This window comes from Amphibalanus amphitrite, unplaced genomic scaffold (genome assembly GCF_019059575.1).
Source record: "Amphibalanus amphitrite isolate SeventyFive unplaced genomic scaffold, NRLGWU_Aamphi_draft 000182F_arrow, whole genome shotgun sequence".
Lineage (NCBI taxonomy): Eukaryota > Metazoa > Arthropoda > Thecostraca > Balanomorpha > Balanidae > Amphibalanus > Amphibalanus amphitrite.
The window spans coordinates 694,536-722,110 of NW_024881677.1; the positions used below are offsets into that span (position 1 = coordinate 694,536).

The following is a 27,575-nucleotide window of genomic DNA, read 5'->3' on the forward strand; positions in this document are numbered from 1 at the left end:
GATAGCTTATTAGCGTGAAGGTGAACTTTTTCTTTGTTTTATAACACAAGTAGGTAGTTGCAAAATTATTATGCAAGTACTGATAAAACAGGAAATCTTTATATTGAGTATTTTTCACTCAATACTATTTCCAGCATTTGTATAATAATCATCATTATCATTATGCAATTAACAAGCCTTCCTTGTGGGCCCAACTCAGTTCTAGTGACCACCATGAAGAATATATGCCCGTTCATCAAGTCGGTGCTCCGGTCTTAAGTTTGCCGTGCACTGCTGACATGATTGTTTTCACGGTCCAGCTTATAATGGCCGGTCGCGGTCATAATAGTGAATTATATGCCCCATAACGTCCTATCAATTTACAACCAAATGGCCAGTTTGGTTGTAAACGGCCAAATTGGATATGAATATTACAGGGGCCGCTCGTTACGGAGCGCAGCCCGCTCTCCGAGTTTCAATTATTGCCTTGTCGGCTAAATGCCAATGATCGAGCGTTGTGCAGGGGAATGTGGAGCTGCTGGGGAGGGGAAGGGGAGGGGATGCATGGGAGAGGGTTGAGTGAACCGGTAGCCCCGGCGGGTTGGGTACTGGGAGGCAATGCTGGGCGGTTGTCTGGTGATGTGTGTGACAGGTAGGGATGGCCGGTGTGCTGTCCTGACCGAATGTGACTAAACAGTGGCCGGCTGGTGACCTGTCACCACCGGTCCGTCACATCTGCCTCAGTGGATCACCGGACAGCAGGGGTAGACGGGACGGGGTAGACGGGACGGGGTAGACGGGACGGCGCCGGCCGCCCGCTGGACCACGTCGTGTCGGGCTGCTTCTGACAGTGACGGCCCCACAGCAGCGCCCCGTCCGGCCGGTCCGCTCGCCCTGCTACCGCCGCCGCCGCCGCCGCCGCCGATTGGGGCTTATTAGCCGGCGGGCCGGGGCGGCCGCCATTTTGTCTGTGACGTCACTACCGGCGGCACCTGCGGCAGCGGCGGCGGCGGCGGCGGCGGCGGCGGCGGCGGCGGCGGCTGCCAGGTCCGGCCAGCCGTCGGACCTGGACCGTGACCTCCGTCATCCCCGCTCCACTTGGAAACAGGAAGAGAGTGGAACCGCCCAATGTTGACGCCCACTCTGATAAACTGACAGTGCTGTCGCGGCGCAAATGAAATGCTCTAATGAAATGCTTTCAGCTAATGGACTCTGTGCGGCCCGTGGGCGAGTACGGACTGTGAATCCCTTCAGATTGCACAGCTTTTGTTATTACTTGGCAGACTGGTTGAGATAGTCCCAGACATTGAATTGCTAAGGGAATGTGACAGTTTCTAAAGCTCGTTCCGTACTCTTTTACTTGCATCATTATGAAGTTCAATGTTTGAAAAATGACAGCCTCGCTGGTCGCTACCAGTAGTAACACACTACTGATATTATAACATGAGGGTCGTTTTTAAACGACCGACATTTTAATCTCTTATTTATTAGATTGAGATAGTGTCCCACCTTATGAGCTATCAAACCATGCTGTCTTCCCAAATGACACTCATCAACACAGGTAGGTTTTAAGAAGCAGTGCGTGTAGCCAAGTGCGTGCCCCAGTGACGACTGTTTGTGATGCTGTTCATGCTGACTGTGCCCCCTCTCCTCCCATTGCCTACGGATCAGATCTGTCTATGCGTCTCTCAAGTGAGTATGGAATGGTTCTTTTTCGCATGCACGACACAAGAAGACACAAAGTGGCAACACAGTTGGAGTAAAGTCACTTTTCAATAGTTGACGCCCCCATGCACAAAAGCACACCCACTGGTGGCTGTTTTGAAGTTTACACAGTGCAGAGGGAAGAAGAGACCGCATAACATATACTTCATTCCTGTCAATGAACTTTCATAAACGATCCAAGGATTCAAAGTTCTTATATTTAAAGTGCCGTGGGGCCTGGCCCCCGTGGCCCCCTTGGCTACGTCCCTGTACAGTGCAAGCTTTTAATTAAAGGCAGCGAAATACAAAAGAACCTGATCAGTGAAAGAAATTAGTGTGTACTTAAAGGCCCTCCACAACACCAGCTACAAAAGTTGTTGCACTGTGTACTTGTAGTGGTACATACGATACGACGATCTATAAATTTCACTGGTGTGGGGGTTCAGATTAAAAAGCTTGTCACAAGAGCAATGAGCTGATGAGGCTTGTTTTAAATATTTGATGATATCTTTCTTAACATTTTTTTTAACGAGCTGGACAAACTTACCTTTTTATATGGAACATTACATATATTGTACCTACCCTGGTGACATTCGTGAGCAGTCTTTCATGCATGTAAGCTTTTTCCAAATATTTTACAAACATAGATTTGGTAGTTGTTTCATTTGCTGTTGCATGGGGCTGCGCGAGTAGCCAAATTTTCCTTTGAATTATTGATTTCTTATTTTCCGGCCATTTTGGAAACCTTTTTCCCAGAATCGCTTTGTAAGCTGAACGCAGATTCGCAATGAAAGTACATAGCGTATACTCAATCGTTCTTCATCGTTACATCGTGACCAATCTGTTTGAAGCGAGACTTGAGATGCACCCGTCTAGAAAAAAAAAAACATCTAACTAAATAGCCTCCTGTAGCTGCTCTCCTTGACTTGATAAAACCTATTGGCATGCCTTTTATTGCCATTCCTTGCTATGATTATGGGTGTAGACTGTAGAATTTAGATAGATAGATACTGATTGTTGTGAACTTTGCTTTAGTTGTATGAAGTTATACTTTTTCTTTGGAGCGCTCTTGCGAGGAACATTATGAATATTTAAGAGAGAAAATATATGAAAAATTGATAGAAAATATATGAAAAAGACCTGTTGGTCGAAATATCAATACAGTAATATTTGGCTATTCAAATAGTTTTAAATGTCGAGGAGAGGTCAATTTTTCATATATTTTCTCTCTTGAAATTATACTTTTCCACGTTTACTTTTCTTTGATAATCACAAGACACGATGGTAACCGACATGGACACAGGGCCGGCTTCACTCCCTTTCGAGCACAATGCGTAAGCATATACTGTCAAGGCACACCCGCACCTTCAAATCCTAGTTCGGGGCGTCGCAAACAGCGGGGTAGGCGGGAGACAGCGGGCGACGCAGACAGCGGGGGAGGAGGCGGTGGCGTGTTTCCACCGGAAGCGTCACCAGCCGGGGTGCGGAAGTCGGCACGACGGCGATGTGACATCGCACAGCAGTGCCTCACCCCGCGACCCACCAAAATAACACAGCTGACTGGGTCGGCGGTCCTGCACGTGCTCGGCTCATCCTGTTTTGCGGGACACTTACGGATCAAGCAACGAAAGCGAAACACACGCGGGACAATGTCAACTTTGGGTCTGGTCAGCCAGTATTTTTTTTTTAGTTACCTTATTGCAGCCGTCATTTGGTGCACTCGTATGCTGCTTTCACACCCGATGTCCTGTCCTGCCATTATTTTTTTATGAACTGACGCCGATTCCTGCGGGTATTTTGCCCTCTATCTGTTTTCAAATTTCATTTCCTCATCCTGCATCAAGCACCGCTTTTAGCTTTTCTATCTTTTCTCTACCTTACCATCTTCCCACTAACCCCACCTCTTCCGTCTCCTTCCCTCTTACCCTCTCGAGTTCTCGCTTCATACTGCCGTATCGACCCCGGCTCTCTCTACCCCAGTCTGTGCCGACCCGGTCCCTGCCGGACTTCCGGCCCTGGGCCACCATCCTGTGCCGGTGTGTGCCGCTGGTGGGAGACCACCGCGTCGGCTACCACCAACAGCGCCCGAACCTAAATTGTGGCAGGCATCTGACCCCCTCCTCTCCCCAAACACCACGCAATCAGGACCACACCCGGTGACACAGCGAGGGCGACAAATTAGATAACTACGGCAGGCGGCCGACACGGGACGGTTCGAGCGCTACCGTGACATCAAGCGAGCGAACAGCAGGTCGTAGCAACAACAACAAACAGCAGGATCAACAGCACAGCAGCAGCAGGAACAGCAGGATGGATAATGATGTGACCAGAAAAGGCCAAAGGCAAGAAATGAACGCACATACTTTTAAAAGTTAAATAACAAGCATGGGTGCTGCTTGGCGTTCTACTTGTAAGAAAGATTAATACAATCTCGGGTCTGTGGGCCAGTCCTGGCGTATCCATCGCATCTGTTCACCACCCTCTTTCATAGACTCGGAGCCTGTCCGTCACCCTTCGGCCTCGTCTGGCCCAGTTCAGTCTCAGTATTAGCCATCAAACGCGCGTCCCTAAGACGGAAGATCCGGGCCAATATCTTTTTACAGCACGTTCATAGCCAGACACCTAATTGAAGATCGGGTGCGCTGTCCATCAGGTTCGGCCGGTACGGCGGCCGGCCGGCGCTACAAAGGGCGTTTTTGTGCCTCTGTTCGTGTGCGTGGCAGCGTTATTGGCTGTGGTTTGCTCTGAGTTCATTCGATAGACAGGAGTATCCCAGGTGTGGTCCTGTCTCGGAAGAAACCCTGCCCTCCGCGCGCACACGCACAGGGCGTTCTGCCACCGCTGACCTACCAGGCAGCTACTGATAGGTAGTAGAAACAGCTGACGAGCGCTCGTCTCGCGCGAGTTCGGCAATGGAGCCCTTGGAGGTCATCTCAACGGTTGAAAACGTCGCTCCAACGGTTTATCGGAAAATGAAAGTAAATGGGTTCCCCTGAATCTATATTCACGAAAGATTATTAAAGCTGGCTTTTTGTGAGGCAGAGGTCAAAGTTGAATCGTTTTCTGTCCGATAGTTTCGACGGTTATAATACCATGCCTTCATTTTTCTTGTTTCATTTGACCTTCAGTGGACGCATCTCTATTCACAGCCGAGCTGATATGAAGCGTTGTCAGTGGTTAGCTGTTCGTTGAAGATTTCAGTCTTGACGCCTCCTTTGGAGACGTTTAGACGGCCCTTGGTGACATGACTAAAAGCGCGACAACTTGTCCACGGATCCCTGACCCTGTCCTACTCATTTCTTTGTCGCACTAGCTATGTCCAATTGTGTTTTTAGTGGCTGTCATCACGGCCAGCACACGGAGACGTATTTTGTTCGCCTTTCTAGTGTTCCAATAATGATTGTCAGTTTCATTCATCCATTTTTATTTTGGATCGTGACTCCACGCCTATTCTGCTACAAAAGGGACGTTTGATATCCTAGCTGATGCCGTATTTTCTGCCAGGACCACTCAAATCGAGCCCTGTCTTGCCTCTTCTCTCTACCCTTGATTCCATTCTGTCCACTTCTCAGTTGTCTCTCCCATTTGCCAATCCAGACCCATCAGCAACCATGTATTCATTCTCGTCACTTACTTTCCTTTCGATGCATCCTATCTTCTTCCTTTGTTCTTACTCTGTCTAGTTAGTCGCACCATGAACCATACCATCTCGTCCCTTTTCATCCCCTTCCGTTGTGTTCTGTCCCTTGCCGCCTCTCCCATCTCGTCCCATTTTCCTGTCCCGTCTCAGCGTCCATCCCTCCCGTCCCATATCGTCCGGTCCAAATAGAGAAGACTCATGCCATCTTCCCATGTCCCTTTTCATCTCGCTTCTCCCCTCTCCTCGCCTCCTGTCTCCGCCTCGCCCGTCCCGTACCGTCCCAGAGGGCCCGTCCCGGTGCCCGATGACGATGCGTTCCTGGCATCACGCGCCCGTCGCCCCTTGTTTCCCCTCCCCCCTCCCAGACCGGTGACCTCTGCTGACCCGTCGGCCTCCCCCGCGCCACTGCACCGTCCGGCCACAATGGCTCTCGGAGCCGTCCGACGCAGCCAAGGAGCTCTCCGAATAGCAGCCGCTGTCACCTTCTGCAGTCCGCAGCCGGATAATACCCCAATTAGCGAACAAAACCCGTGTCGGCAATACGTCCGAGACGTGCCGACCGGACGGCGCGACGGCCATTTTTGAATCGTCACGCTCGTTAATTAATCATCAGCTGAATGCCGGTCGTTTAATCTGACGTCACCGGTCGGTAATTTACCGTAAACTTGGGTGGCGCACGCTTAATCTCGTGCCACTGAGGAATTTAATGTTGGACCAATTTGCATCCGGTTAAGTGGTTGTTTGAATTGATGAGCCGGGGCGGAATGGAGCTTATAGACGGCAGAAATACCAGGTGGGGGACTAAAGATGTCCGAGTTTCAATAAGCTGGCTGGCTGCACCATTATTACAGGGTGATGACTGTCTTATTCCGGCTGCAGCTGGTAGCTGGCTGCTGCCGAGCTGCTGAGCTGCCTGCAGTGATGTTAGCAGTCGTCTCTATTCACTGCTCAGCCGCACTAAGCCGTGAGATGCTGCCAATTCACTCTGACGACGAGCTTGTCAGGAATCTGAACAAGGCGTAATAGGCTTTCATCACAAAGAACTAATTCCAAGCCAGATGATGTCGTATCATCATCTCCTTATTCCAGTCGCGGCTGAAAGGCAATTTATTGGCACTGCGTGGGAGTTGAGAATTCATCAGACCCGCGAACCACGCCTGACATCTCTCTGAATCGCAACATCTACGCCTCATCGGTGTGTCCGCCTTTCATCAAGACACATTATCGGCTCATTCTCGGCTCATTCTTGGTCATTCCACGATCATTCCTGGCCATTCCTCGGTCGTTTGTTCGGCAATGTGTGGAATGATCTCGGTGGCAGGCGGGCTCACCACTCCGAAGCGCGTCTTCTGTCCGTCTCGGGCAATCACCCATCAGAGGAAGACGCGCCGTGCCGCAGAATTAATAACGCTCCCACTCGGCGTCGACAGGCAGCTGTCGTCAGTCTCTGCATTGCCCTCATCCAGCGCCGAAAAATGGCTCCAGCCGGGCCGAGTCGGGACGCACACGAACCTTTGATCCTGTTGCTTAATTAAGGCTGCTTTTCAAGATGGCTGAGCTCCAAGGGAGCCTCTTATCCAGCGACGGGCTCGTTTGAGAGCGACCGGAGACGGGAGGGGGCGGAGGCGGCGAATACGGCCGGAACGGAACCGGGCGGAGACGGAGGCACAAACAATCAAGTTAGACAGATCATAATGCACAGTGGATGTGTACCAGAAAGGAAGTTGGCTAAAGGAGTCTAATGGCAAAAATGCATGTTTTGCGTCAACTGCATGTTGCAGACATTTGGCATTGTCTTCACTTTGGTTTTGCTCGGTGGAAAACGGCATAAAAATTAGATACAGCGGGTTCGCTCCTATATTTTCAAGCCTCATTTGCTAGGTATTTGCTAGTTCTCATGACAAGTGACCCCAGTGCAATCAACACTTCTTTGCAGTGCTGGGTCTTTGACCTGGCTCAATGAAACGCCCAAAGTGGACATTTCTACGACGGTTGAAGAGAGTTGTGCGTCGGGAATTTCACGTGAGGACTATCTTGTCGGGACCATTGCGCAGGGACCGTCGTGTAAGGACCGACGTGTGGGGACCGTCGTGTAGGACCGTCGCGTGGGAGTAGGGACCGTCGTGTAAGTAATCGTCGTGTACGGGACGGGTCCCTGGCCACTGCCAGCCAACAGAAGTGTCTCCTCCGCAGACCGGTGTGCCCTACAGAGCCACCACCGCCACCGCCGCCGCCGCCGCCGCCGCCGCCGCCGTCACCGCCGTCATCCATTCACCAGTGAGCGTCATTCATGGTAGCGTGACGAGTTGACATGGTGCCAGCCGGGTGCGCCACTTTGACAGACAGCAGCGCCAGATAAGACAAATTACGACGCGCCGCCGGCTGGCGGCTGGCTTTGTTGGCCGCCTGCAGTGATGGCGGCCGCCGCCCGCCGCCGCCGCCGCCGCCGCCGCCGCCCCGGTCGAGACACTCTCTAATTGCGACTAGTCTACATTAGCGGGGCGAGGCATACAGAACAGCCGGCCGCCCACCGGGTCGGAGTGGGCGGGCTGGAACAGTTTTCTTTACCGCCTCCTGTTAGCATTGTTGGTTGAGAAACTAGCGCGGTGCTGCTGTGTGCACAGCTCTCTGTGCGGATCGAACAGCGGGTCGGCTTTGGTGCGAGGTGTGCGCGAAACATTACGGTGATAGGTCTTCAATAGGAAGTGCGACCGAATTAGTATGTGTGTCAAGAAGGCCGCCAACTAACGGATGCGGGCTGAATGTCGGCCATGGGCAGTGGGCACACACATGAATATAGTTGCTGAGGTGTTTGACAATAAGGGATTGCCTATTTTGCTATCTGAATGGGCGTATTTCAATATTTGAACTGTGCACGCGGAACGTGTACAAAGCCACTCAGTACAATTCATGCGCTGCGAAAGTTTGACAACAATTAGACGTGGCTGCGGAATACACTGTTTCTTAGCGCCTAAAAAGTAATTTGCCTTGCCAAAATTACATGCAAAAGCCAGTTCTATTAATCCTGCCAGGCGACCGCAGGAACCAACCAGTTGCACCAATCTGGGTGGCATGGCGTCTCGTCGTTCTCCCAGACCCCGCCCGGTGCCGGCCGCCCTCCCGGCGCGCTCCCCTGTACTCAAACCGTGCGGCTGTCGCGCACATTATCGGAAAAAGCCCGTCGCGTCGCTCTCGACTGAGTGCACTTCTGCCGAGGGTCCGGGTGGCAGCAGTGCTCCCCGGCTGGGCCACAAACGCGGTAACAAGAGACGCCACCGCACCGCCGCCGCCGCAACATGGCGACGCATCAGCGCTCCGATTACAGACCGGCACAGCGCCGCCATTTGACAAAATATTATTGTTTTCGAGACAGGTGTCGTAGGCGACAGGGCGACGCCGCCGCTTCTGTGGGAGGGAGAGAGAGAGAGAGAGGGAGGCAGTGTCTCTGTAGTGAGGTTGTTTTCCGTCTGTAGCGACCCGCAGTCTATTGGCTCTGTTTGCCAGTTTAAATGCGGAACGTTTTGTCACGCCCTGTTATTTCCTGCGCTAGAAGACGGCGAACGGCAATCTTGTACGAGTTGAATGGGGCCGAAGATATTCCATTGGTTTGACGGTTGTTCGTCAATTGTGCGACTCAAATTGTCAGATGTCAACCATGACAAAGAGGCTCAGTTCTGCAAGCATCGTTTAGATTCCGTTTGCTTCATTTGATGCAGACAGCTGAATCGTTCCAGCCCTTTATAAGATGCGGCAAACCAGATAATGATTGACAATTGTGAAGTAATGTTCAGCTTTAAACCGTTCTTTGGCGGTGTTTCCAGCACATTTCAAGCAATGCAATCCTACTGAAAGAACACTGCCTTCTACACATCAGGCTAAATCAGCGTCAAGGATTTCTCGAGCGAATCCATATGCGGAGGGGATCGTGACCTAGCTTGGAGCTACACATTCGCGTTGAAGCAGAGGTGACTTACCAAAGTCGGGATAAGTCAATGCGAGTGGTCTTGGGGCTCAATTGGGCAGTGCCGGGTTATTCTCTCAGGCATACAGCTGTGGTGGAATATCTGGTCACACTGAGCCATGTCAGCGGCTACCGTGTCAGCAGTCATGGCAAGCTATCCCCTCAGATTGACCCACGGCAGACGACCAGCGCGCCCCATCCCACCCTTCCTCTGTGGTCTGAGCCGCCGCCAGCCTCCCGTACACCCATCTAGCCGTGTTCGTACTCCCAATGACGGCTGGGACGGCCGTGCCTCGTCCATATGAGCGCCAGCCGCGCGGCTATCACCCTACCACCACCGGCTTCATAACCGGTAACGACGCCTCAATAGTAGCAATACTCTTTGGCCGGCGCGCAGACAGGCATGCATTAATGGACTGAACGCTATTTAGAGGAGCCGAGAGTCAATAGAGCAGGCGATAAAATCGAATGATTAATTTTGGCGTGGCAATGTGGAAATTGGTCGGCGGAATGTGGTGTCGGCGCGTGGCACGTCGGGGCCGACGGCGAGGGAGGAGGTGTCGACGGCGGCTTAGCAGCTGCCGCCGCGTGGTCCCGGGTGGTCCCGCGGAGGTCCACAGTGGTCCAAGGGAGGTCCTGGTAGTTGGCAGACAGGGGAAGAGATTAGAGATAGCGGGAAATGACCGGTAGATGGAATATGGATATTACAATGGGTAAATGTTGGGGAGTCGAATGGAATAGGGATGATAGCTGTAAGGACGTTTACAAACTAACTTATTTTAAGTTAATTTAACATTACTTCTTACAACTTAATATTGTTACTTTTTATTTTACTTACTAATTCTCATACAAATCAATGAGGACAAAAGTTATGCTGCACGCACAATGCGCGGTGCAGCACGTAACTTCAATACAATCTGTCGTTGAACTAGCAAAGAAACTAGCTAAGTCATTCAGTATTATGAACACGCAGTTTGTACCTATAATTTCGACGGGATGTTTTCAATTGTCACCGCAAGTCATTGTCTTACACGGTGCCGCACGAACCCATCCCAATTGAATATTACTACCCATCCTCCGAACCGCACTGTAATTTAACATTTTTATCTGATGGCCTGCAGCTTAGCGGACGTTATAATTTGCGCGTGCGGCACGTGCACGATGCGTATCGAGCCTCTGCGCGTCGCACGCGGGGTTGGGTCCAATCGAACCAGCGCGAACTGTGCCGCCGTGCGAGGTCATTGTTGTCTTCCAGCCCCCTTCCTCTGGTGGTCGACACGTGTCGCAGTGCGCCAAACGGCGGTGCCGATAGTGACAGTTTACTAGCAAAACTGACGGACAGACAGTCGAGTTAGCTGGAAGGTAGGCTAAATTATCGGGCCCCATATGCGTTTTAAACCCTCTGCGGCATGGATGTTGGCTGTAACAATCCATCGTTCTGTCCCACTGGATCTGATGTGCACGCTACAGCCAGACGCTGCAGTTAATTGTCGCACGCCATTGGCTGATTTAGCCCACTCTGAATCGTAATCAGTTTTATCTAGCGCGGTCTATCATGGTCCCACATACGGTCTCAGACTGTCCCATACGGTCCCAGATGGTCCCTTGCGGTCTCCGGAGGTCCCACATGGTCCCAGGCGGTCCCACACAGTCCGTCACGGTCCCTGGCGGTCTGGTACCAATCCGGTGCGGCTCGCGGCGACCCCGGCTCATTGCGTGCGGGTGGCCGGCCAACCCGGCTCGCCCGGCACGTGCCCACACCGGCATTAATTGCAACAATAAGCGACACGGGCACAGCTCGAGTGTGCCACCGCCCGCCGGCGGCCCGGCCGACAAATTGTCTTTCCGCAAACACGCGTCACCGGCAATCATGTGGTCGACCCAATAACCCTCGGGGCGCGGGGCGGTCAGATTAAAAAACGCCCATTACCGTGTTTATCGGCGGCGCCGGCGCTCGCCGTATCGGCCGGATTCATTTATAACCATCGGCTGTCTCACTTCCATCATCTAACCGCGCCGGGTACTTATCAAAATGGTAATCAGGCCCAACTTGGGCAAAATTCACTCCGACCTAGCGCGGTTTGAATATGCATTTATGCGCGCAGCCTCATTTTAATGCCGGGACCATAATCTTGTCAGCATTTTTCAGAGCATAAGGGTCCAAAACATCACCATTTTTCCAGAGGCTGACTTGATTAAATCTAGTTTGTGCGAATATTCCTTGATTGCAGGACGTCATCAGCTCAACCTGCAAAAATACGGGAGCGTCGCAATGAATACGATGACTAGCCACTGCATTTGACTCAGTAAAAGTGCGGCATTATCCGGTGGTATAAATCCTATGGATGGTCATTCAGTGTCGAGGGCGGTTGTCGATCGTCGATCATCGAGGAACTGCGTAGTGGGAACGGAGTAGAAATTCTAGCTCATGGTATCCAGCAAATTATCTCGCACATAGCCATTGATTTATTTGTGCCATTGCGTTTGATGTTCGATATTTGAATCTGTATTGATCTTCCTTGGGGTCTCATCAACAAACGTGCCTCGGAATTCCATTCGGTTGCTATTAAAAACAACTTGATTTATGTAAACGTATCACTAAGTTTTCTTGATTTTGCTTTCGTCTTGTGGTTCTTCAAATTCCTCTTTACGGATGTCTGATTGACATAAATTCTAGATGGCCAATATCTCTGCGCACGTAGAACCAAACTATTCTCTCAGTCTCCTGTCTCCCGTAAACCATTTTCCGGTGGGCGGTGCCGTCTGCAGCCACCATCTCCTCTCCTGCCGTGCTGCCACTCCGACCTTTTCACCCCATTGGCCTGCTCGGTGATCGGTCAGTAGCCCGGGGTGATCGGTCTGCCGGTCCGACGGCCGGGTCGGTGTGCGGCGACGGGGCACGCCCCTCGGCCTCGCCTTGCCATCGCCCTCGCCGCACCCTCGCCCTCGCCCTCTCCCGAGCTCCACTCCGAGCTCGATCGGATCGAGCCTCATTGGGCCGTGAGTCGCTGTGGCGGCACCAAACGAACGAGGAAGCCACTTCAGCAGTTTTGGGCGGAATCGATTTGGTGGGTTTTATCGGAGTCGTTCTTTGATGCAGTGTTGATGGTGGAGGAGCTTGAATGTGAAAGGAGGCGCATGAGCATGGATATGACTGGACATTTGACTTAGCATGACAGCACTGGGATATTGGGTGGGTTCGAGACCGTCCAACACTTATTAGTTGCTGAGTCCCACCACGGTGGCCGGAGATGCTTCCCTGGGGCTCAGTTCCGACCGTGGCAGCATCTGTCCCGGTCGCGGTACTAATGCGCTTACCGGGCGCTGAATGCGTTGTCTCGGTGCCGGCCCGCTGAATTAGTGGGGTAGCCGGCGGCCGAGGGTGTCGCCGTCGCGCCGGCATTGTTGACTAGGCCGGATCGGTACGGACCGGGTGATTATCACTGGCTCTGTCGCCGGCCCGGGCGGCACTGGCCCATTCTGTCACTGACGCAAGGGACCTCCGACGTTAATTAGATGGGTGGCGAAACACAAATGGGACGACGAGAGATGTTCGACGTTATTCTGTACGCGTGTTATATCCTGTAGAACATACACATTACGCTAGGCCCATCATTTTCCTTGGGCTTCAGGATCGCCTCTCAAAGCTGCTTTCGAAAATAAACAATGTGATGTAAAACTGGTACCGCCTCAACGCTGCTCAATGCCCTTAAATCATCTCGCTGTAAACCACTGCCGCTGACTCATTCTTGTCCCATGACCCTTCACTGCTGGTGGGTCACTGCTGCTACCACCAACACTCGCAGCTCCTTCCGAGCTGAGCGACGAAACAACGGTAGCGACGACGACGTCGGCGTCACCGTCGACGACAGCGTCGGTCGCCTCTCGCGCGGGGTACCGTTTAATTATCTCGGCCGTAACAGCCATTTACGTCCTGCGCCAGTCACTTTATCACCGACTAACTGCTGTATCAATTATGCAGCTGGCGGCGTCCATTATGAGGCCGGCGGCGGCGGCGCCCCGGCCGGGCGTCGCTGACGCCTCCCGGGGGACCGCTAGCACGCAGCGATGATGACGGGCTGGCGTGACCCGGCCCGACCGCTGACACCGATGACGGTGGCCGTAATCGGTGACGAATTGAGAGGTCGCCACCTGGGTAATTTGCGCCGCGAGTGGCCACGGGGTGATAGCACTGTTTGTGTGTTTTAGGTCTGGTTTTGGAGAAAAAGTTAATTAGTTTCGATCAGTTATTGTGCTGTATGCCATTTATTACTCCAACTGAATCAGATAAATGTCGACAGAGTCATCATGTGGAATGTTTTTGATATTGAAAATCGTCAATAAATAAGTTTACTGAAATGCAAACTCCTGTTGATACAAATTGCAGGCTATTGGTAAAAACTCTGGATTGAAAAGAGTTATTTTCATAATGACCAGATATGAGTGGTCCTGCATAACGTTTATAACTTGTAGGGAAATAAAATAATAAAGTTCAAAATTATACTCATTAAAAGGCGCTTAATGTGTTATATATATAAGAAGTCGATTATCCCCTGATGAGTAAATTTCCCAGCATCCCTTTCTCCTTCGCAAATTCCCGTAGTCCGTTCTGTCTTATTTCTCTTTCTCACTTTTCTTCCACATTTTCTTTTCCTTCCCGCCGTCGAGTTTTTCTACCCCGGTGAAAAATGTACCATCATCCCGGCTCCACACTCATATGAGCAATAAGCCCCGCCGTCGTGGTCGCTCAGTGCCCCTTTTCTCATTATCGTTCCAATTTAAACTTGCCGTGGCGCCGGAGTCTGTGGGCGCTTTGATGCCGTGTCGTTAATAGAGAGCCGGTCTGAGGAGCGGGCCGGACCGTGATGCGTGCCGGATGGCCGGCCCGTTATCCGATTACCGCGCTATTGGTGATTGGCCGTCAGTGGTGAGGAACTGCTGTGTCAGCGAGCCGACTGACGATATGTTCGACTCACCGGGCTGACACATCGAGCCTGACACAATCCGTAACACAGTCCGACACACCCAGACTGACAGGCTGACACACTCCTGGCAGTCTGACACTATGGGCCAGGAACATACAGTCTCACACAAGCGGCCTGGAACAGCGTGCATGACAAATGGTCTGACACAAACGTTCTAATCCACTAAGACTGATACATTCAGTCTGACACACACAGTCTGGGATATCCTCTTTGATGCCTACATGCAACAGCCCACACGGGTTTTGTAAGGGTCTCCAAATATTCATTTCTTTTCAGCCAAAGTTCAGTCATTGTGTTGTGATGCTTGAGCTTCGCATTATTAATCGTGTTTGTGAGGCAGAGGCCCGCTATCGGTGAATATAACCTGACAATTTCCAAGTTCTATATCCACTTGAGTGGCGCAGATCACAAGATGAGGAACAGAACATAGCCCTAATGTATTCACCTATGCTGTTTGATATGTCCGCGTTGTTGAATACATCAGAACCCCGACCGATGTCAGTGTTGACAGGGGCTCGTCTCTATCTCGTTCTCTTCCCAGTGCCGACTCTTTGATTTACATCCATTTCCTTCATTTCAGGTCTGCAGAATCAAAACGAGATGCTGGACAAAGTCTTTGATCAGGGAGGCCCACTGAATAAGAAGAAGAAGAAGAAGCGGAGGCACAGGTCGGTAAACCGGTTCAGATGTCGCTGCGACGGAGATTCTGATGTCCTGTGCAATTACATGAGATAAGATATATCCGATGTGTTCTCACTCTCATAAGACTTGCATGGATAATGGATAGGTATGTTGTGATTGTGATAAAACTTCTGTTGCTAATAATGTAAAAACCGATCTTACCCTTTGGTTATAGCACATGCAATAAAAGCACCTAGCCATTATTGCACTGAAACGTGTAGAAGTCTTATTCACGACCGCACGTATATGGAAATTATAATTCAATGCCAAAATAAAAAACTGTGCCAGACCTGAAAACAACGCTTTTTCGGGAGTGTAAAGTGACAGAGCGTCTCTCTCGTTTCGGCAGGACCATCTTCACCAGTTTTCAGGTGGAGGAGCTGGAAAAAGCATTCAAGGAGGCGCACTATCCCGACGTCTACGCCCGGGAGATGCTCTCACTGAAGACAGACCTGCCTGAGGATCGGATACAGGTGAGTTCCGGACCCCGGAACGACGAGCTGGCAGCCATCTTTGAACAGTCAGATCAAGATCTGATACAGAAACGCGATGGGTATCTAAATACGAAAGGGAAATGAATTACTTGCCATCACGGAGGTACCTACTGCAGGAATTTCGCCATCGCATGCAAATCATGAACCCATCGCATGAGCATTTCCAGCCTGCCAAAGCTACATGTCTAATAATCCTCGCCATTTATACCTAATCTGCTTTTTCTCCGAGTGAGCGGGCAGCGTCTGAAAAATGTTCGGCGGCAGCTGATCCGCTGGTAAGCCGCCGCGTCGGGTCCGCCCCCGGGCTGGCGTGAGGAGCGAGTGGCACGTGATTCAGCCCTGGCGAGAGGGCAGAGGGGGAGGGGAGGCAGACCTTGACAGGCCGACCCGTTACCCCAGAGCACTCAGCACGGGCTGGTTATAAAGGATTGGAAGATGTTCCTTCTATGCGTGTTGGTCTGAGAAGGGACTCGAGAGACCCTGAGGATGCAAGTGACAGAAGAAGGGCAAAAGTCCACCCTGTCTGGTGATATCGACTTCACTAGCAACTGCACTTAATTTTGAATGTGTTTAGGGAAGGTAAGCCTAAAAATGCTGGCTTTCGTGCATGGTTTGTGTTGCCTGGCAATCATGTGGAGGCAGGCTGCCTATCTGATGGCATTGGAGAACGAACAAAATGCACAGTCATTCTGGAACTTCAAGTGATCTTAGCACGTTTCCTCGCGCTTGAATCATGAAAATAAATAGCATATTTGAAGATTCAAAATGACAGTGATGACATGTATTTTATATGAAACTAGAGGGACAGCATTACGCGCAGCGTAATAAATTAAGTTTAATCAAAATCGGCCCATTACCGGCCGAGTTATGGCCAGAATAAATTTGGTGACTCCTCTGGGCCGGCGGTGCTCTGTTCCGGTATTCATTGCCAAAGGTCAACGACCTCCGACTCTGTTTTCCCTCATTTTCGCAGCGAACAAGTGCTTTCTGATCGGCGACGGCCGCGGCCCAAAATTCCGCAAAGATGCGCCCGCCACGTGCAAACCACCGAACCCACCCCCACCAAAATTTAATACGACAAACAGATGCACGCGTCCGACTTGCGTCGAAAATTTCACCCCCGTAGCCCGCACCGTTCCGGAGCAATAGCCCGCCAAGCGTGACTGACGCGTTACATACATACATACGGACGTTTTGATTTTTATATATGTAAACTAGAGGGACAGCATTACGCGCAGCGTAAAGAGGGACAGCATTACGCGCAGCGTAATAAATCAATTTTCAATAAAATCGGCCCAGTAGCGGCCGAGTTATGGCCAGAATAAAGTTGGCGTCTCCTCCTGGCCGGCGGTGCTCTGTTCCGGTATTCATTGCCAAAGGTCAGTGACCTGCCGGCTCTGATTTCCCTCAGTTTTGCAGCGAAGAAACTGAGCCTAAGGCGCGTGCTCTCTGCTCGGCGCCGGCCGCGGCCCAAAATGCGGCAAAGATGCGCCCGCCACGTGCAAACCACCGAACCCACCCCCACCAAAATTTAATACAACAAACAGATGCACGCGTCCGACTTATGTCCAAAATTCCACCCCAGCAGCCCGCACCGTTCCGGAGCAATAGCCCGCCAAGCGTGACTGACGCGTTACATACATACATACATACGTACAGACATTTTGATTTTTATATATGTAGACTAGAGGGACAGCATTACGCGCAGCGTAAAGAGGGATAGCATTACGTGCAGCGTAATAAACCAAGTTTCAATAAAATCGGCCCAGTAGCGGCCGAGTTATGGCCAGAATAAATTTGGCGTCTCCTCCTGGCCGGCGGTGCCCTGTTCCGGTATTCATTGCCAAAGGTCAGTGACCTGCCGGCTCTGATTTCACCCAGTTTTGGAAGCGAAGAAACTGAGCCTAAGGCGCGTGCTCTCTGATCGGCGACGGCCGCGGCCCAAAATGCTGCAAAGATGCGCCCGCCACGTGCAAACCACCGAACCCACCCCCTCCAAAATTTAATACAACAAACGGATGCACGCGCCCGACTTGCGCCCAAAATTTCACCCCCGTAGCCCGCACCGTTCCGGAGCAATAGCCCGCCAAGCGTGACTGACGCGTTACATACATACATACGTACAGACATTTTGATTTTTATATATGTAAACTAGAGGGACAGCATTACGCGCAGCGTGATAAATCAATTTTCATTAAAATCGGCCCAGTGGCGGCCGAGTTATTGCCAGAATAAATTTGGCGTCTCCTCCTGGCCGGCAGTGCCCTGTGCCGGTATTCATTGCCAAAGGTCAGTGACCTGCCGGCTCTGATTTCCCTCAGTTTTGCAGCGAAGAAACTGAGCCTAAGGCGCGTGCTCTCTGATCGGCGCCGGCCGCGGCCCAAAATCCCGCAAAGATGCGCCCGCCACGTGCAAACCACCGAACCCACCCCCACCAAAATTTAATACGACAAACAGATGCACGCGTCCGACTTACGTCGAAAATTTCACCCCCGTAGCCCGCACCGTTCCGGAGCAATAGCCCGCCAAGCGTGACTGACGCGTCACATACATACATACATACATACATACATACATACATACATGCATACATACATACATACGGACGTTTTGATTTTTATATATGGGACTAGAGGGACAGCATTACGCGCAGCGTAATAAATCAATTTACATATATAAAAATCAAAATGTCCGTATGTATGTATGTATGTATGTATGTATGTATGTATGTATGTGACGCGTCAGTCACGCTTGGCGGGCTATTGCTCCGGAACGGTGCGGGCTACGGGGGTTAAATTTTCGACTGAAGTCGGACGCGTGCATCTGTTTGTCGTATTAAGTTTTGGTGGGGGTGCGCTCGGCGGTTTGCACGTGGCGGGCGCATCTTTGTGGGATTTTGGGCCGCGGCCGGCGCCGAGCAGAGAGCACGTGCCCTAGGCTCAGATTGTTCGCTGCGAAAACTGAGCAAAATCAGAGCCGGCAGGTCGTTGACCTTTGGCAATGAATACCGGAACAGGGCATCGCTGGCCAAGAGGAGACGCCAAATTTATTCTGGCAATAACTCGGCCGCTACTGGGCCGATTTTAATGAAAATAATCCAGCTACAAGAAGATTATGCAAAGGCCGATGGATGAAAGGCTGAACCGTGGCTGAACCTAGAAACCTCACTTGGGGAGCTGTCGCGCGCAGAGAGATTCTCTTCGGTGCAGTGCTGCCGGCTTTCTCGGCCCGACAGCCGCCCGAGCTGTCCTCAGTCGGCACAAACCCAGCATTCCCACCGCCTGGTCAGCTCCAACTTCTGTCGCAGTCTCGAGGTGTTCCGACCCAGGTCAGAATGGGCTGTATGTATCCATATCCACGATACGAGTTCATACGTCATACCGCGGCGAATATCAGAGCGCTTCTAAAAGCCGCTGACTCTCGGAGATTCGGACTCATCCAGGCGTTTCGGTGTAGGTACTCATGGCTTCAAGGCCGACAGCTACTTAGCAAATCAGACTTAGGAGTGAGCCACCGGCCAGAGGACCACCCAGGGAATCACCCTGGATTGTCGACTTATGTCGGACCGGTGAACAAATCACCGACTGACGTATGTGCCGAGAGAATACTGGCGTCACAACTAGCTCGTCGAGGACAACCTAGCGCTATACCAGAGGCTTGCAGAGGACAGATTCATGGTTTATTCTCATTAGATATCTAGAATCTTGTGCAACTAATATAGTTATCTGCGTCGGATTAGGCTGAATTACGGCGTTTCTTAGTAATGAGCGAATTTCTCTAATAGCTTGGTGTGGTTTTCGGAAGAGGGGAATGCCCCTGTGCAACGATCGAAGAGATAGGTGAATACCGAAATGGAGTCCGGGTAGCTTTTGGATGATGTAAATGAGGACGAAAACGAGGACCAGATGCCGGCATCAATAAGTGCAGATTCACAATTATGAAAAGTACCCAATGACCTTTGTTCGTCAGCTCCTGGCAACGGACCTACACCTGCCGGACTTGTCTGTCATCCCTGACGGGTCTGGATGAGCTCAGCCTTTCACCCAGCGGTGACTCGTGATCCAGTCTGGGTGCAGGGGCGTTCTCCGGGGCGCAGGGGCGTTCTATGAGCTGTTTCGCCCCGTCTGTGGCCGGCTGAGTCGCACCACGTGCACAGGGCAGCGTGCACACGCTACCTGACGTGCACACCGCCCGGAACAGCGACCAGAGCTGATATACATAGAGCGAGCATCGCGGTTTGTTGTGTAGCCAAGGCCAATTTGTGGGATCAAGGTTCGTGGAAGCTGTGCCTGCTAGTATCTCTCGACGAGTAAGCTCCTTTTCACAGAGAAGCCGTGCGTGATGTGATTTGAGCGTTTCGCTAAACGCCCCAGTTAAGTACCGCAAAAACAAATCTTTGCTGCTATCATGAATCCATGACCATTGCGTAATTTCGAAATATTTTCGGTCAATTTAAAGAGCTTTCTTTGATTGCAGGATATAATAAGTCATGGTGAAAAGTTTTTTTATCGGGTATGTTATGTAATTCATGGAACATAATTGCATGTAACATGCAATTATTTTTATTTATTTTGAATGTTAAATGGTCATATTTGCTATTTCTATCCGTACACACCACACACGTTGCTTAGTCTTCCAGCAAATAGAGTCACCAGACGGCCTTTTTGCACCTCGTGAGCCTTATAATAGGCGATGACTGGCAAAGTGCAATTATTGATATATTCTTTCTCCAGGCCAGTGAAAGTGATGTGCATTTATTTGCAAACACTTTGTGATTTTTTACTGATTCTTTTGTGCTCGTTTTTAAGCGTACTGAAGAAGAAATACATAACGTACTGAAGAAGGTATCATGCTATAGTCAGCTAAATAGTGTGGCTAACGCATCTAGGCGTCCATTTTGTGAGATTCATTTGAGCTCTTAGATCTCCTAACGAGCCGCAGTCAGTAGCGGGAAAATATGGGTCTACTCCATCCGTTAGGCATCCATTGGTGAGTGGATCATCTAGTGATCTGCCTGTTACTTTTGCTTTCACCTTTCGCGATTCATCTTTTGGCAGAGAACATCGCAAGCTTCCGCCTACTTCGCTGTACCGAATATGACTCAGTTGACTCCTAAAACATGTGACTTTTAATTTTATGCCCTACCGACTCTCGCAAGCTTCAGGTACATTTACCTACTTATTTCTATCTCTGAGATCAAACGTCTACAAAGTAAATACCCTATTATCAATCACATTCTTGATGCTCGTGTTCACTTGTATGACAGCTTCATACCTCTGAATTCCCAGATTACTTTTGAGCCACGCCGATTCAGTCACCGGGTTTCACACCGGAAAAGTATTGTGTTGCGGTACATGGCTAACTCTAGTCGTGACAAGCACCGACGGCTGGTAGATTATTATCATAGTATTTGCGGTAGCAAACACTGGAGTTAGTCGTGATAGGAATCTGCATAAGACATGACCAACAGAGGTAATTTGATGTTTGGTTCCTTCAACTGCTGATAAGGCCGATTTGTCTAGCATTCGAATACCTCTACTAACCACGGTAACTAAATTGAGCAAACCCTTATTTATTTATGTTTTGCGCTTTGCTGGGTGTCAATTCGGAAAATACGTCTTCCTTTGTTACAAATTAAAAGAGACCTGGATACAGCCTACTTACAGTTGCATTATAGTTAGGTATCATATCTTTTTGTGATAAAGTGCAGACATCCGTGGTACTAAGCCGTTTTACATCGATTAAAAAAGAATCCGATTCAAATGTTTATTTCTAAATTTTGCCCGAATATGTCGGATTCTGATTGCCAAAAAATGCTGGTGATAATGATAATTACAACTGATTTAATTTGTGATTTGTTGTGTAGCCAAGGCCAATTGAGGCAGCCTTAGACTGAGGTAAATAAAGCGTAAAGTTCATGATCGCTATAGCTTATTTAATTTTCTTTTTTTTAACCATAACCACACTGCAGCCGAAATGTGCAATGGTTTTGCAAAGGGCAATAATATGCAAGGAGGTTGTCCCTACTCGGCACTGGCGCCTCAGTTGAAGCTTCATGTCTGTAGAGACAAAGACAGCCTGTGGGTCCTTGCAGTGTGATGGCTACCTCGTCTATGCGTCATGGCTCCCTCTATGTCTTTGTCTCTATCCCAGTCTCTGTCTCTGTCGCTTCCCTCTCTCTTTCTCTCTCTCTCCCTCAGCTTCTATTTCTCCCTCTCTCTCCTCTCTCCTCTCTCCCTCTCTCTCTCTCTCTCTCTCTCTCTCTCTCTCTCTCTCTCTCTCTCTCTCTCTCTCTCTCTGTCTCTCTCTGTCTCTGTCTCTCGCCACTCTCCTCTCGGACTCTATCGGCGGCCGTCGTCTGCCTCTGGAGACCTCTCAGGGCCCGCAGGCCGCTCTCCACCGTCGCTCCCTAATTGAATCAGTAAGGTCTAATCAGACGGTCGCCGATTGGCCAGAGATGACAACATTAGCTGGTTGCCGTGGTAACGGCAGCGTCGGCGACTGGTAATCGACCGCGTCTGATCCTGTTATGGCGCCGGGCCGGCACAGAAAGTCCGCCGTGTCGTCGGCAATTTCCGCGCTATATCTCACGTCAGCGGGGCTCTGGTCGTCGCCACCGTCGTCGACCGCGGTCCGTCGGACCGACTCTCCCCCCAGCGGAGCGACGTGGACCGGCAGACCGCCGGTATAGGACGGGAGAGCTGAGAACATGGTAGGAGAGATGGACCAAATAAGGTAGTTGAGTCATTAGGTGAATATTTCTGAGGTAGTGTGGAAGTTCATGAAATAACTTTGAGATGTCTTATGCCGCTCAATATTTGAAATTACATTGATCGCAGCCTTATGCACTTTTTATATGTAGTCTGCTTGCAAGGCTCAGTGTATCTCCCACAGTGATCGGACATTTTCACATACAGTGGGCGGTCACGTTCATGTCATGGTGATCGGACTCCTCATATTTTTGTGATCAATTTGAGCTCTGAGATCTTCTGACCAGCCAGTCACGGTCGACAAAATGTAGATCCTGAAACCGTCAGGTAAAATAAGCGACAATCACGATATGGTTTTGAATTTAACTACTAAACAGCAAAACAGATTTTGTCCCTGAATGTATTTAGAGTCACTAAAACAACACATTTGATTAAAAAAAACAGCTTCAATTGGCAGTTATTCGAGTTGTCTTTATCTCACTTTGAATGGGTGATACAGCCAATGCGTTATATTTGATTGTCCCATCTGTTTGGGACATTCGGCTACCTTTCCACGGCAGGTAGGCATATGGGATCCGATGTTCCTTTACATACATGTTACTCATATAATTTATCTCTCTCCCTCTCTCCCTAACACCCTTTCTTTCCCTATCCCTCACTCTCTCTCTCTCTTATCCTCCGTATTCCCTCCGTTTCTCCTACGTCTTTCCTTCTCTCCTTCTATGCACCACCTCCCCGCCCTCTCTATCCCTCGTCTCCAATCCTCTCCATCGGCCCTCTCTCTCACTCTCTCTCCCTCCCTCCATCCCTCTCACTCTCCCCCCCCCCTCCGCGGCCGTCGGTCGTCATTCCATACGTCATCAGGCCGCAATCTGGAGCTGGCTGGCGACGCTCAGCAATATTTTATCCGCGCATCATAATCTAATACGAGTCGTTACAATTGTATTAGTCGCTCGTCGGGCGGCCGGCTATTGGATTAGTTGCCCATTTGTGGTGGCCGCCGCCACTGAAATGTGAAACCAATGGCCCGAGTACGATCCGATCTAGCAAGCATTACCCGGTGCGCCAATTTGTTTGCCGCTGATGATATCGGCTAGCCGCGGGGCGCCGCTCGTCGCCGCCGTCGGCGACTCTGGAGCAATCTGACAACGGTTGGCTGTAGCGCGCCGTGTGGGCGCCAGAGCTGGAAACGAAGGAGAAAGCGGCGCAGGCAGCCTTGGAAGGGGACAGCGGGCAGCCAGAATGGTTTGTGGGATTTTGTGAAAGGGTTGTGGGCGGCGTTTCCGCTGCTAAATGTAAGTGCCTTACCGATGATCGGTTCCCAGGATATGTGACCCTCTTGGTTGGAGAGGGTCCACCGCAGAGCGAATTGCTAACCCTTTTCTTCATCTGCTCTTTTGCCAGCATTTTTTGCTGGTTCCTCAGCAAGCCGATACCGTGGGCATTCACTGCGCCTAGTCGCACGCGGGCTGAAAATTACACTCCATTTGTCTGTTGGGAAATCGACTGATCAAGCTAGACAGCTTGGGTGACATTTCTGACAGAGCACTTTTGGAGCTGGGTGATTTCAAGGTAAAATTTGCGGTATCACTTCTCTCACCACCGTACTCCTAAAGGCTGATCATTCTGGCCAGACCTGGGTACCATGTGGTGTTCAATAAATCTATTGAACCGCGGTGGTTCGTGTTTCGCTTTCAATCGGTGGGATGTTCACATTTAACGGGGCTGGTCGGTGCAGGTTTCGGTAGCGGGCGATTGGCGAACCCAGGACTGGACCGGCGTGGACATTGGAGACAGAACCCAAGATCTAGACAACGGACGGCTCGGGAGCGCCCCTCGAGGCCGGTTCGCTGATGACGTCCCGTGCGCCGCTGATGACGCCTGAATGACGCCCGTCCCTGGGAGCGCGCGGGGAGGGGTGGGGAGGGGGCCGGCGGAGACGCGCCGTCTGTCGGCCACAATCCTCTCTCGGACAGATGACGGACCCAGCTGAGCCGGCGGGGTATACACCGGACTGTTAGCGGTTCGCCGGACATGACACAGTCCGGTCCAACCCGGGACGGGACATGACGGGACGGGACGGGACGGGACGATCCGCGCTGAGAGTGAGCGTCTGATGGACAGCCGTCTCAGCCGGGCAGAGACGGAAACAGGTGCGCCGGGCCTCAGGGGCGTGCCTCCTCCTCACAGCAGACAATGCGGAGCCGGCCCGGGACGGCCGACCGAAAGTCGCCCAGTCGCGCGTGCTCGTCGAATCCGATTAGCGCTGTTGGGGTCCTGGCGAGAGTGACCCCTTGCCACGCAGGAATGCGATGAATCCCACTCGCCAGGGTACCCCGTTCACAGGAACGGGTGACAGGGCTGTGACACGGCGTGGATTTGACTCTTGGACCATGATTGCCTACGTTTGTGGCGAACGGGGAAGTGGTCTTTTATCGAGGTCTAGTAGCGGACTGAGCGCGACATTCATGTGTTAACACCCAGGCACTTAGCCGCGTCTTTGTCGTGTTTACACGGTCACATTCGCCGAACACGGCCGGCTTATAGCGGTGGTTGCCGATTAGCGGCCGTTCCGGCACACACCTGGGACTGTGCTGGCCGAAATCCGGCGGGTGGCGGTCTCGGCCACTCGCGGCCCGGCCGGCGGACACAATCGCCGAGTCAGCAGACACCTGGGAGTCGTGAGGGCACCGGAACCTGTCCGCCGAGCCGCTATCTGCACTGAGAGGATTTACACAGGAAAGCGCACCAGCTGGGTGGTCGTCCGCCCAACGGAATGACGGCTTAGCTGCTAAGTACCGGCAAGATGAGAGTGCTGCCATGGACTTAAGAGCGGCTGGCAATGAAAAGTCATGGTCGTGAACTAAAAATAAGCATCCAATCCTGACTTCCACCAATACAGCAACGATGATTCACTCAAATGTTTATCTTTGTTATATAATTCCTGAACTCGGTTGACCAAAAGGTTAGTTTTATAGTCTTTTGTTGCATCAAAAGCGAAATCAGTATTTATTGGGCAATCGGCATCATTATCGTTCGTCGGAAATTGGATAATTATTTCCTGGTATATTAATTAATTTCTTGCCGCGTAGATAGGACTTATGATAATTAACGCCTTTGATCATTACTAGTCATCCATCCTATTCTTTCTCCTCGGAATGACATCAAAGTTATTCACCATCGACCTATGTACGGAGATCTATGCATTATTAACCTATCATAAAACAGGCACTGATATATTGAACGAAGCACCAAAAAGCGGCTCATAAAAGTCGTCGCTTTTACCCTCTCTGAATCTCTCAAGTTGGCAAAGTTGTAAACAGGGACCTCAATTTATTGCTGTTGCAGATATGCAATTTCCGAAAAATGAAGTGAATTGAAAGAAAGGGCAAGCCAAACATGTAAATAGCTGGATCTTATCCGTAAAAGTCAATCGAACTCAAAAAGCATTTAATTTGAAGTATGCTTATACATATAAGTCGTTTTTCATCTTATGCAGCACGCAACTATCGCGTGGCTCTGCGTTTTTGATACCGTGTTTTTCAGCTCTCCTAGGAGAACTGCACGTTCTGCCGTACCTCGCTCCGTCTTTGACCGTATCTGGGCAGCTGGGCGCTCTGTCTCCCCCCTCCTCCCCTCCCCTCCCGGAGACGAAGCGACAGAGCCGGGGGCGGGCCGACGAATTAAACCCATCCGCCGCGCGCCTCCAACCGTTGCCGGCTGCGACGCTCGGCCGCCTTTCAGATCACTAATTACCGTCGGTAATCGGAGCCGACGGCGGTCGCCGCAACCGGCGTCCACCGGCGCCCCGCGGCGCACATCGACTCATCGCTGGCGACACTGAATTGGCGCTGTCCGCAGCGGCCGGCCGGTCGGCGTCCACACTCGCACAGGCCACAATGCGCCGGTTGTGCGAGTCTATGGTATCTCGCTGGGTGATTGGCGCGGTGGGTTCACCCGGTGGTGTCAACACGCCCGTGTCAGGGGAGGGGAGGGGTGCACCGATGACAGGGTAACTCTTTGTTCGATGTGGACGCTGGCGCGAATTGGGCGATGAATAGGCCAGCGCGTACGTTTTCAAATGGTCACAATTCGTGATGAATATTATCGAGCTTCAGTTGGCTTTGTTTACTTTTCAATCAGATGATTGGTGTTATGATTTTGAGTCACTTTTGGGTACAAGTTGTACCCGTGCAAGGCCATACAACGTCAGTCAGTTCATGCAATTCACAAATAGGTTCCGTTATAGGTCCGGTGTTCGCAAAAGTTCAAAGACATTTACTTTCCAGGCATCCATCTAATTTTTTTGCGTTGATATACCTACTTGAAAGAATGGTTTTGAGGCTGAAATTCTTGAAATTGTTGCTTATGTATTTTGAATATGTTTTGGCCGTTTTCACGACGGCTATCTGGTAAGATTTTGTGCACATTTGAGGCACATTTGGTGCAGATTTGGTCATGCTTGGTACATTCGTCACATGACCCGTCGTGAAAATGGCTACTTCTAGGCTCTAGCATCACGCCCACACCAAATTGACTCCTTACTTCATGTATAGCCAAAATAGTACATCCTTCCAAAAAAGTCAGTTCTTTTAGAATGGTGCATCACAGACTACTCTTTATTTTATGTATCATGTCGCATCACTTCAAAGTTCAAACGGCCTCTAGACTGAATATGCCAAGGCACTAGCCCCCTCTCTCCCTTGCTTAGTGACAATCGTCACAGCGAGCACATCAAATTACAAATGAGCCGACCGTTATCCACCTCATCTGATGACTGTAACCTCACGCTTCATCAATGCGGCTCATCGCGGCTCATCAGAGATGAGACACCGTGCTGCACGCTGCATAAGTAGCTCTCATCAAAGCAGAGAGGCAGAGACATTCAATTCTGCGGCAGCAGATTGGCAACAGATTCGAGCATTCTGGTTGGCGTATCCTGGGCCCAATCTTACCAAATGCCGTGAATGCGCATTCACGGCATATGGTAACATTCAGAACTATTCCACATTCACTTATTCATTCGTTCAGGCAACATTCATAATCATTCACGCTATCAAAATCAATGGACAAGATTAGCTGGATGTAAATAAAAAGGATATCTTTGATATCAGTGCCGTAAACTCCGGCCAGTGCTGCCAAATCCTATTTACGGCATCGGTAAGATTGGGCCCTGGTCAGTGTATAGAGTCTTATTGGCATGGTGCTTTTACACGGAGTGTTTGTTAGTAATGATGGTAATTTGACACGAACTTGTAATTCGGAGAACGCAACACTAATCACCAGAAATCAAAGATCATTGGGATTCCAATGCAATTTGTCTCTATATGTTTATGATCAAAACGATGCCTATCGTTTGTTAGAAATGAGCGGCTTAATTAAGCGGCTCATGTAATCGCATATACAGTAGAAGATCGACAA

At 50.7% G+C, this 27,575-nt stretch overlaps 1 protein-coding gene across 1 annotated transcript in view; it reads left to right on the forward strand.

Annotated features, from left to right (window-relative positions):
- LOC122384128 (visual system homeobox 2-like) overlaps positions 1–27,575 on the forward strand; it is a 56,490-nt gene that overhangs the window by 24,160 nt on the left and 4,755 nt on the right. The window contains exons 4-5 of the mRNA XM_043371160.1: positions 14,850–14,937; positions 15,300–15,423. Of these exons, the coding sequence (XP_043227095.1) occupies positions 14,850–14,937; positions 15,300–15,423 (212 nt within the window). The remainder of the gene's footprint in view (positions 1–14,849; positions 14,938–15,299; positions 15,424–27,575) is intronic.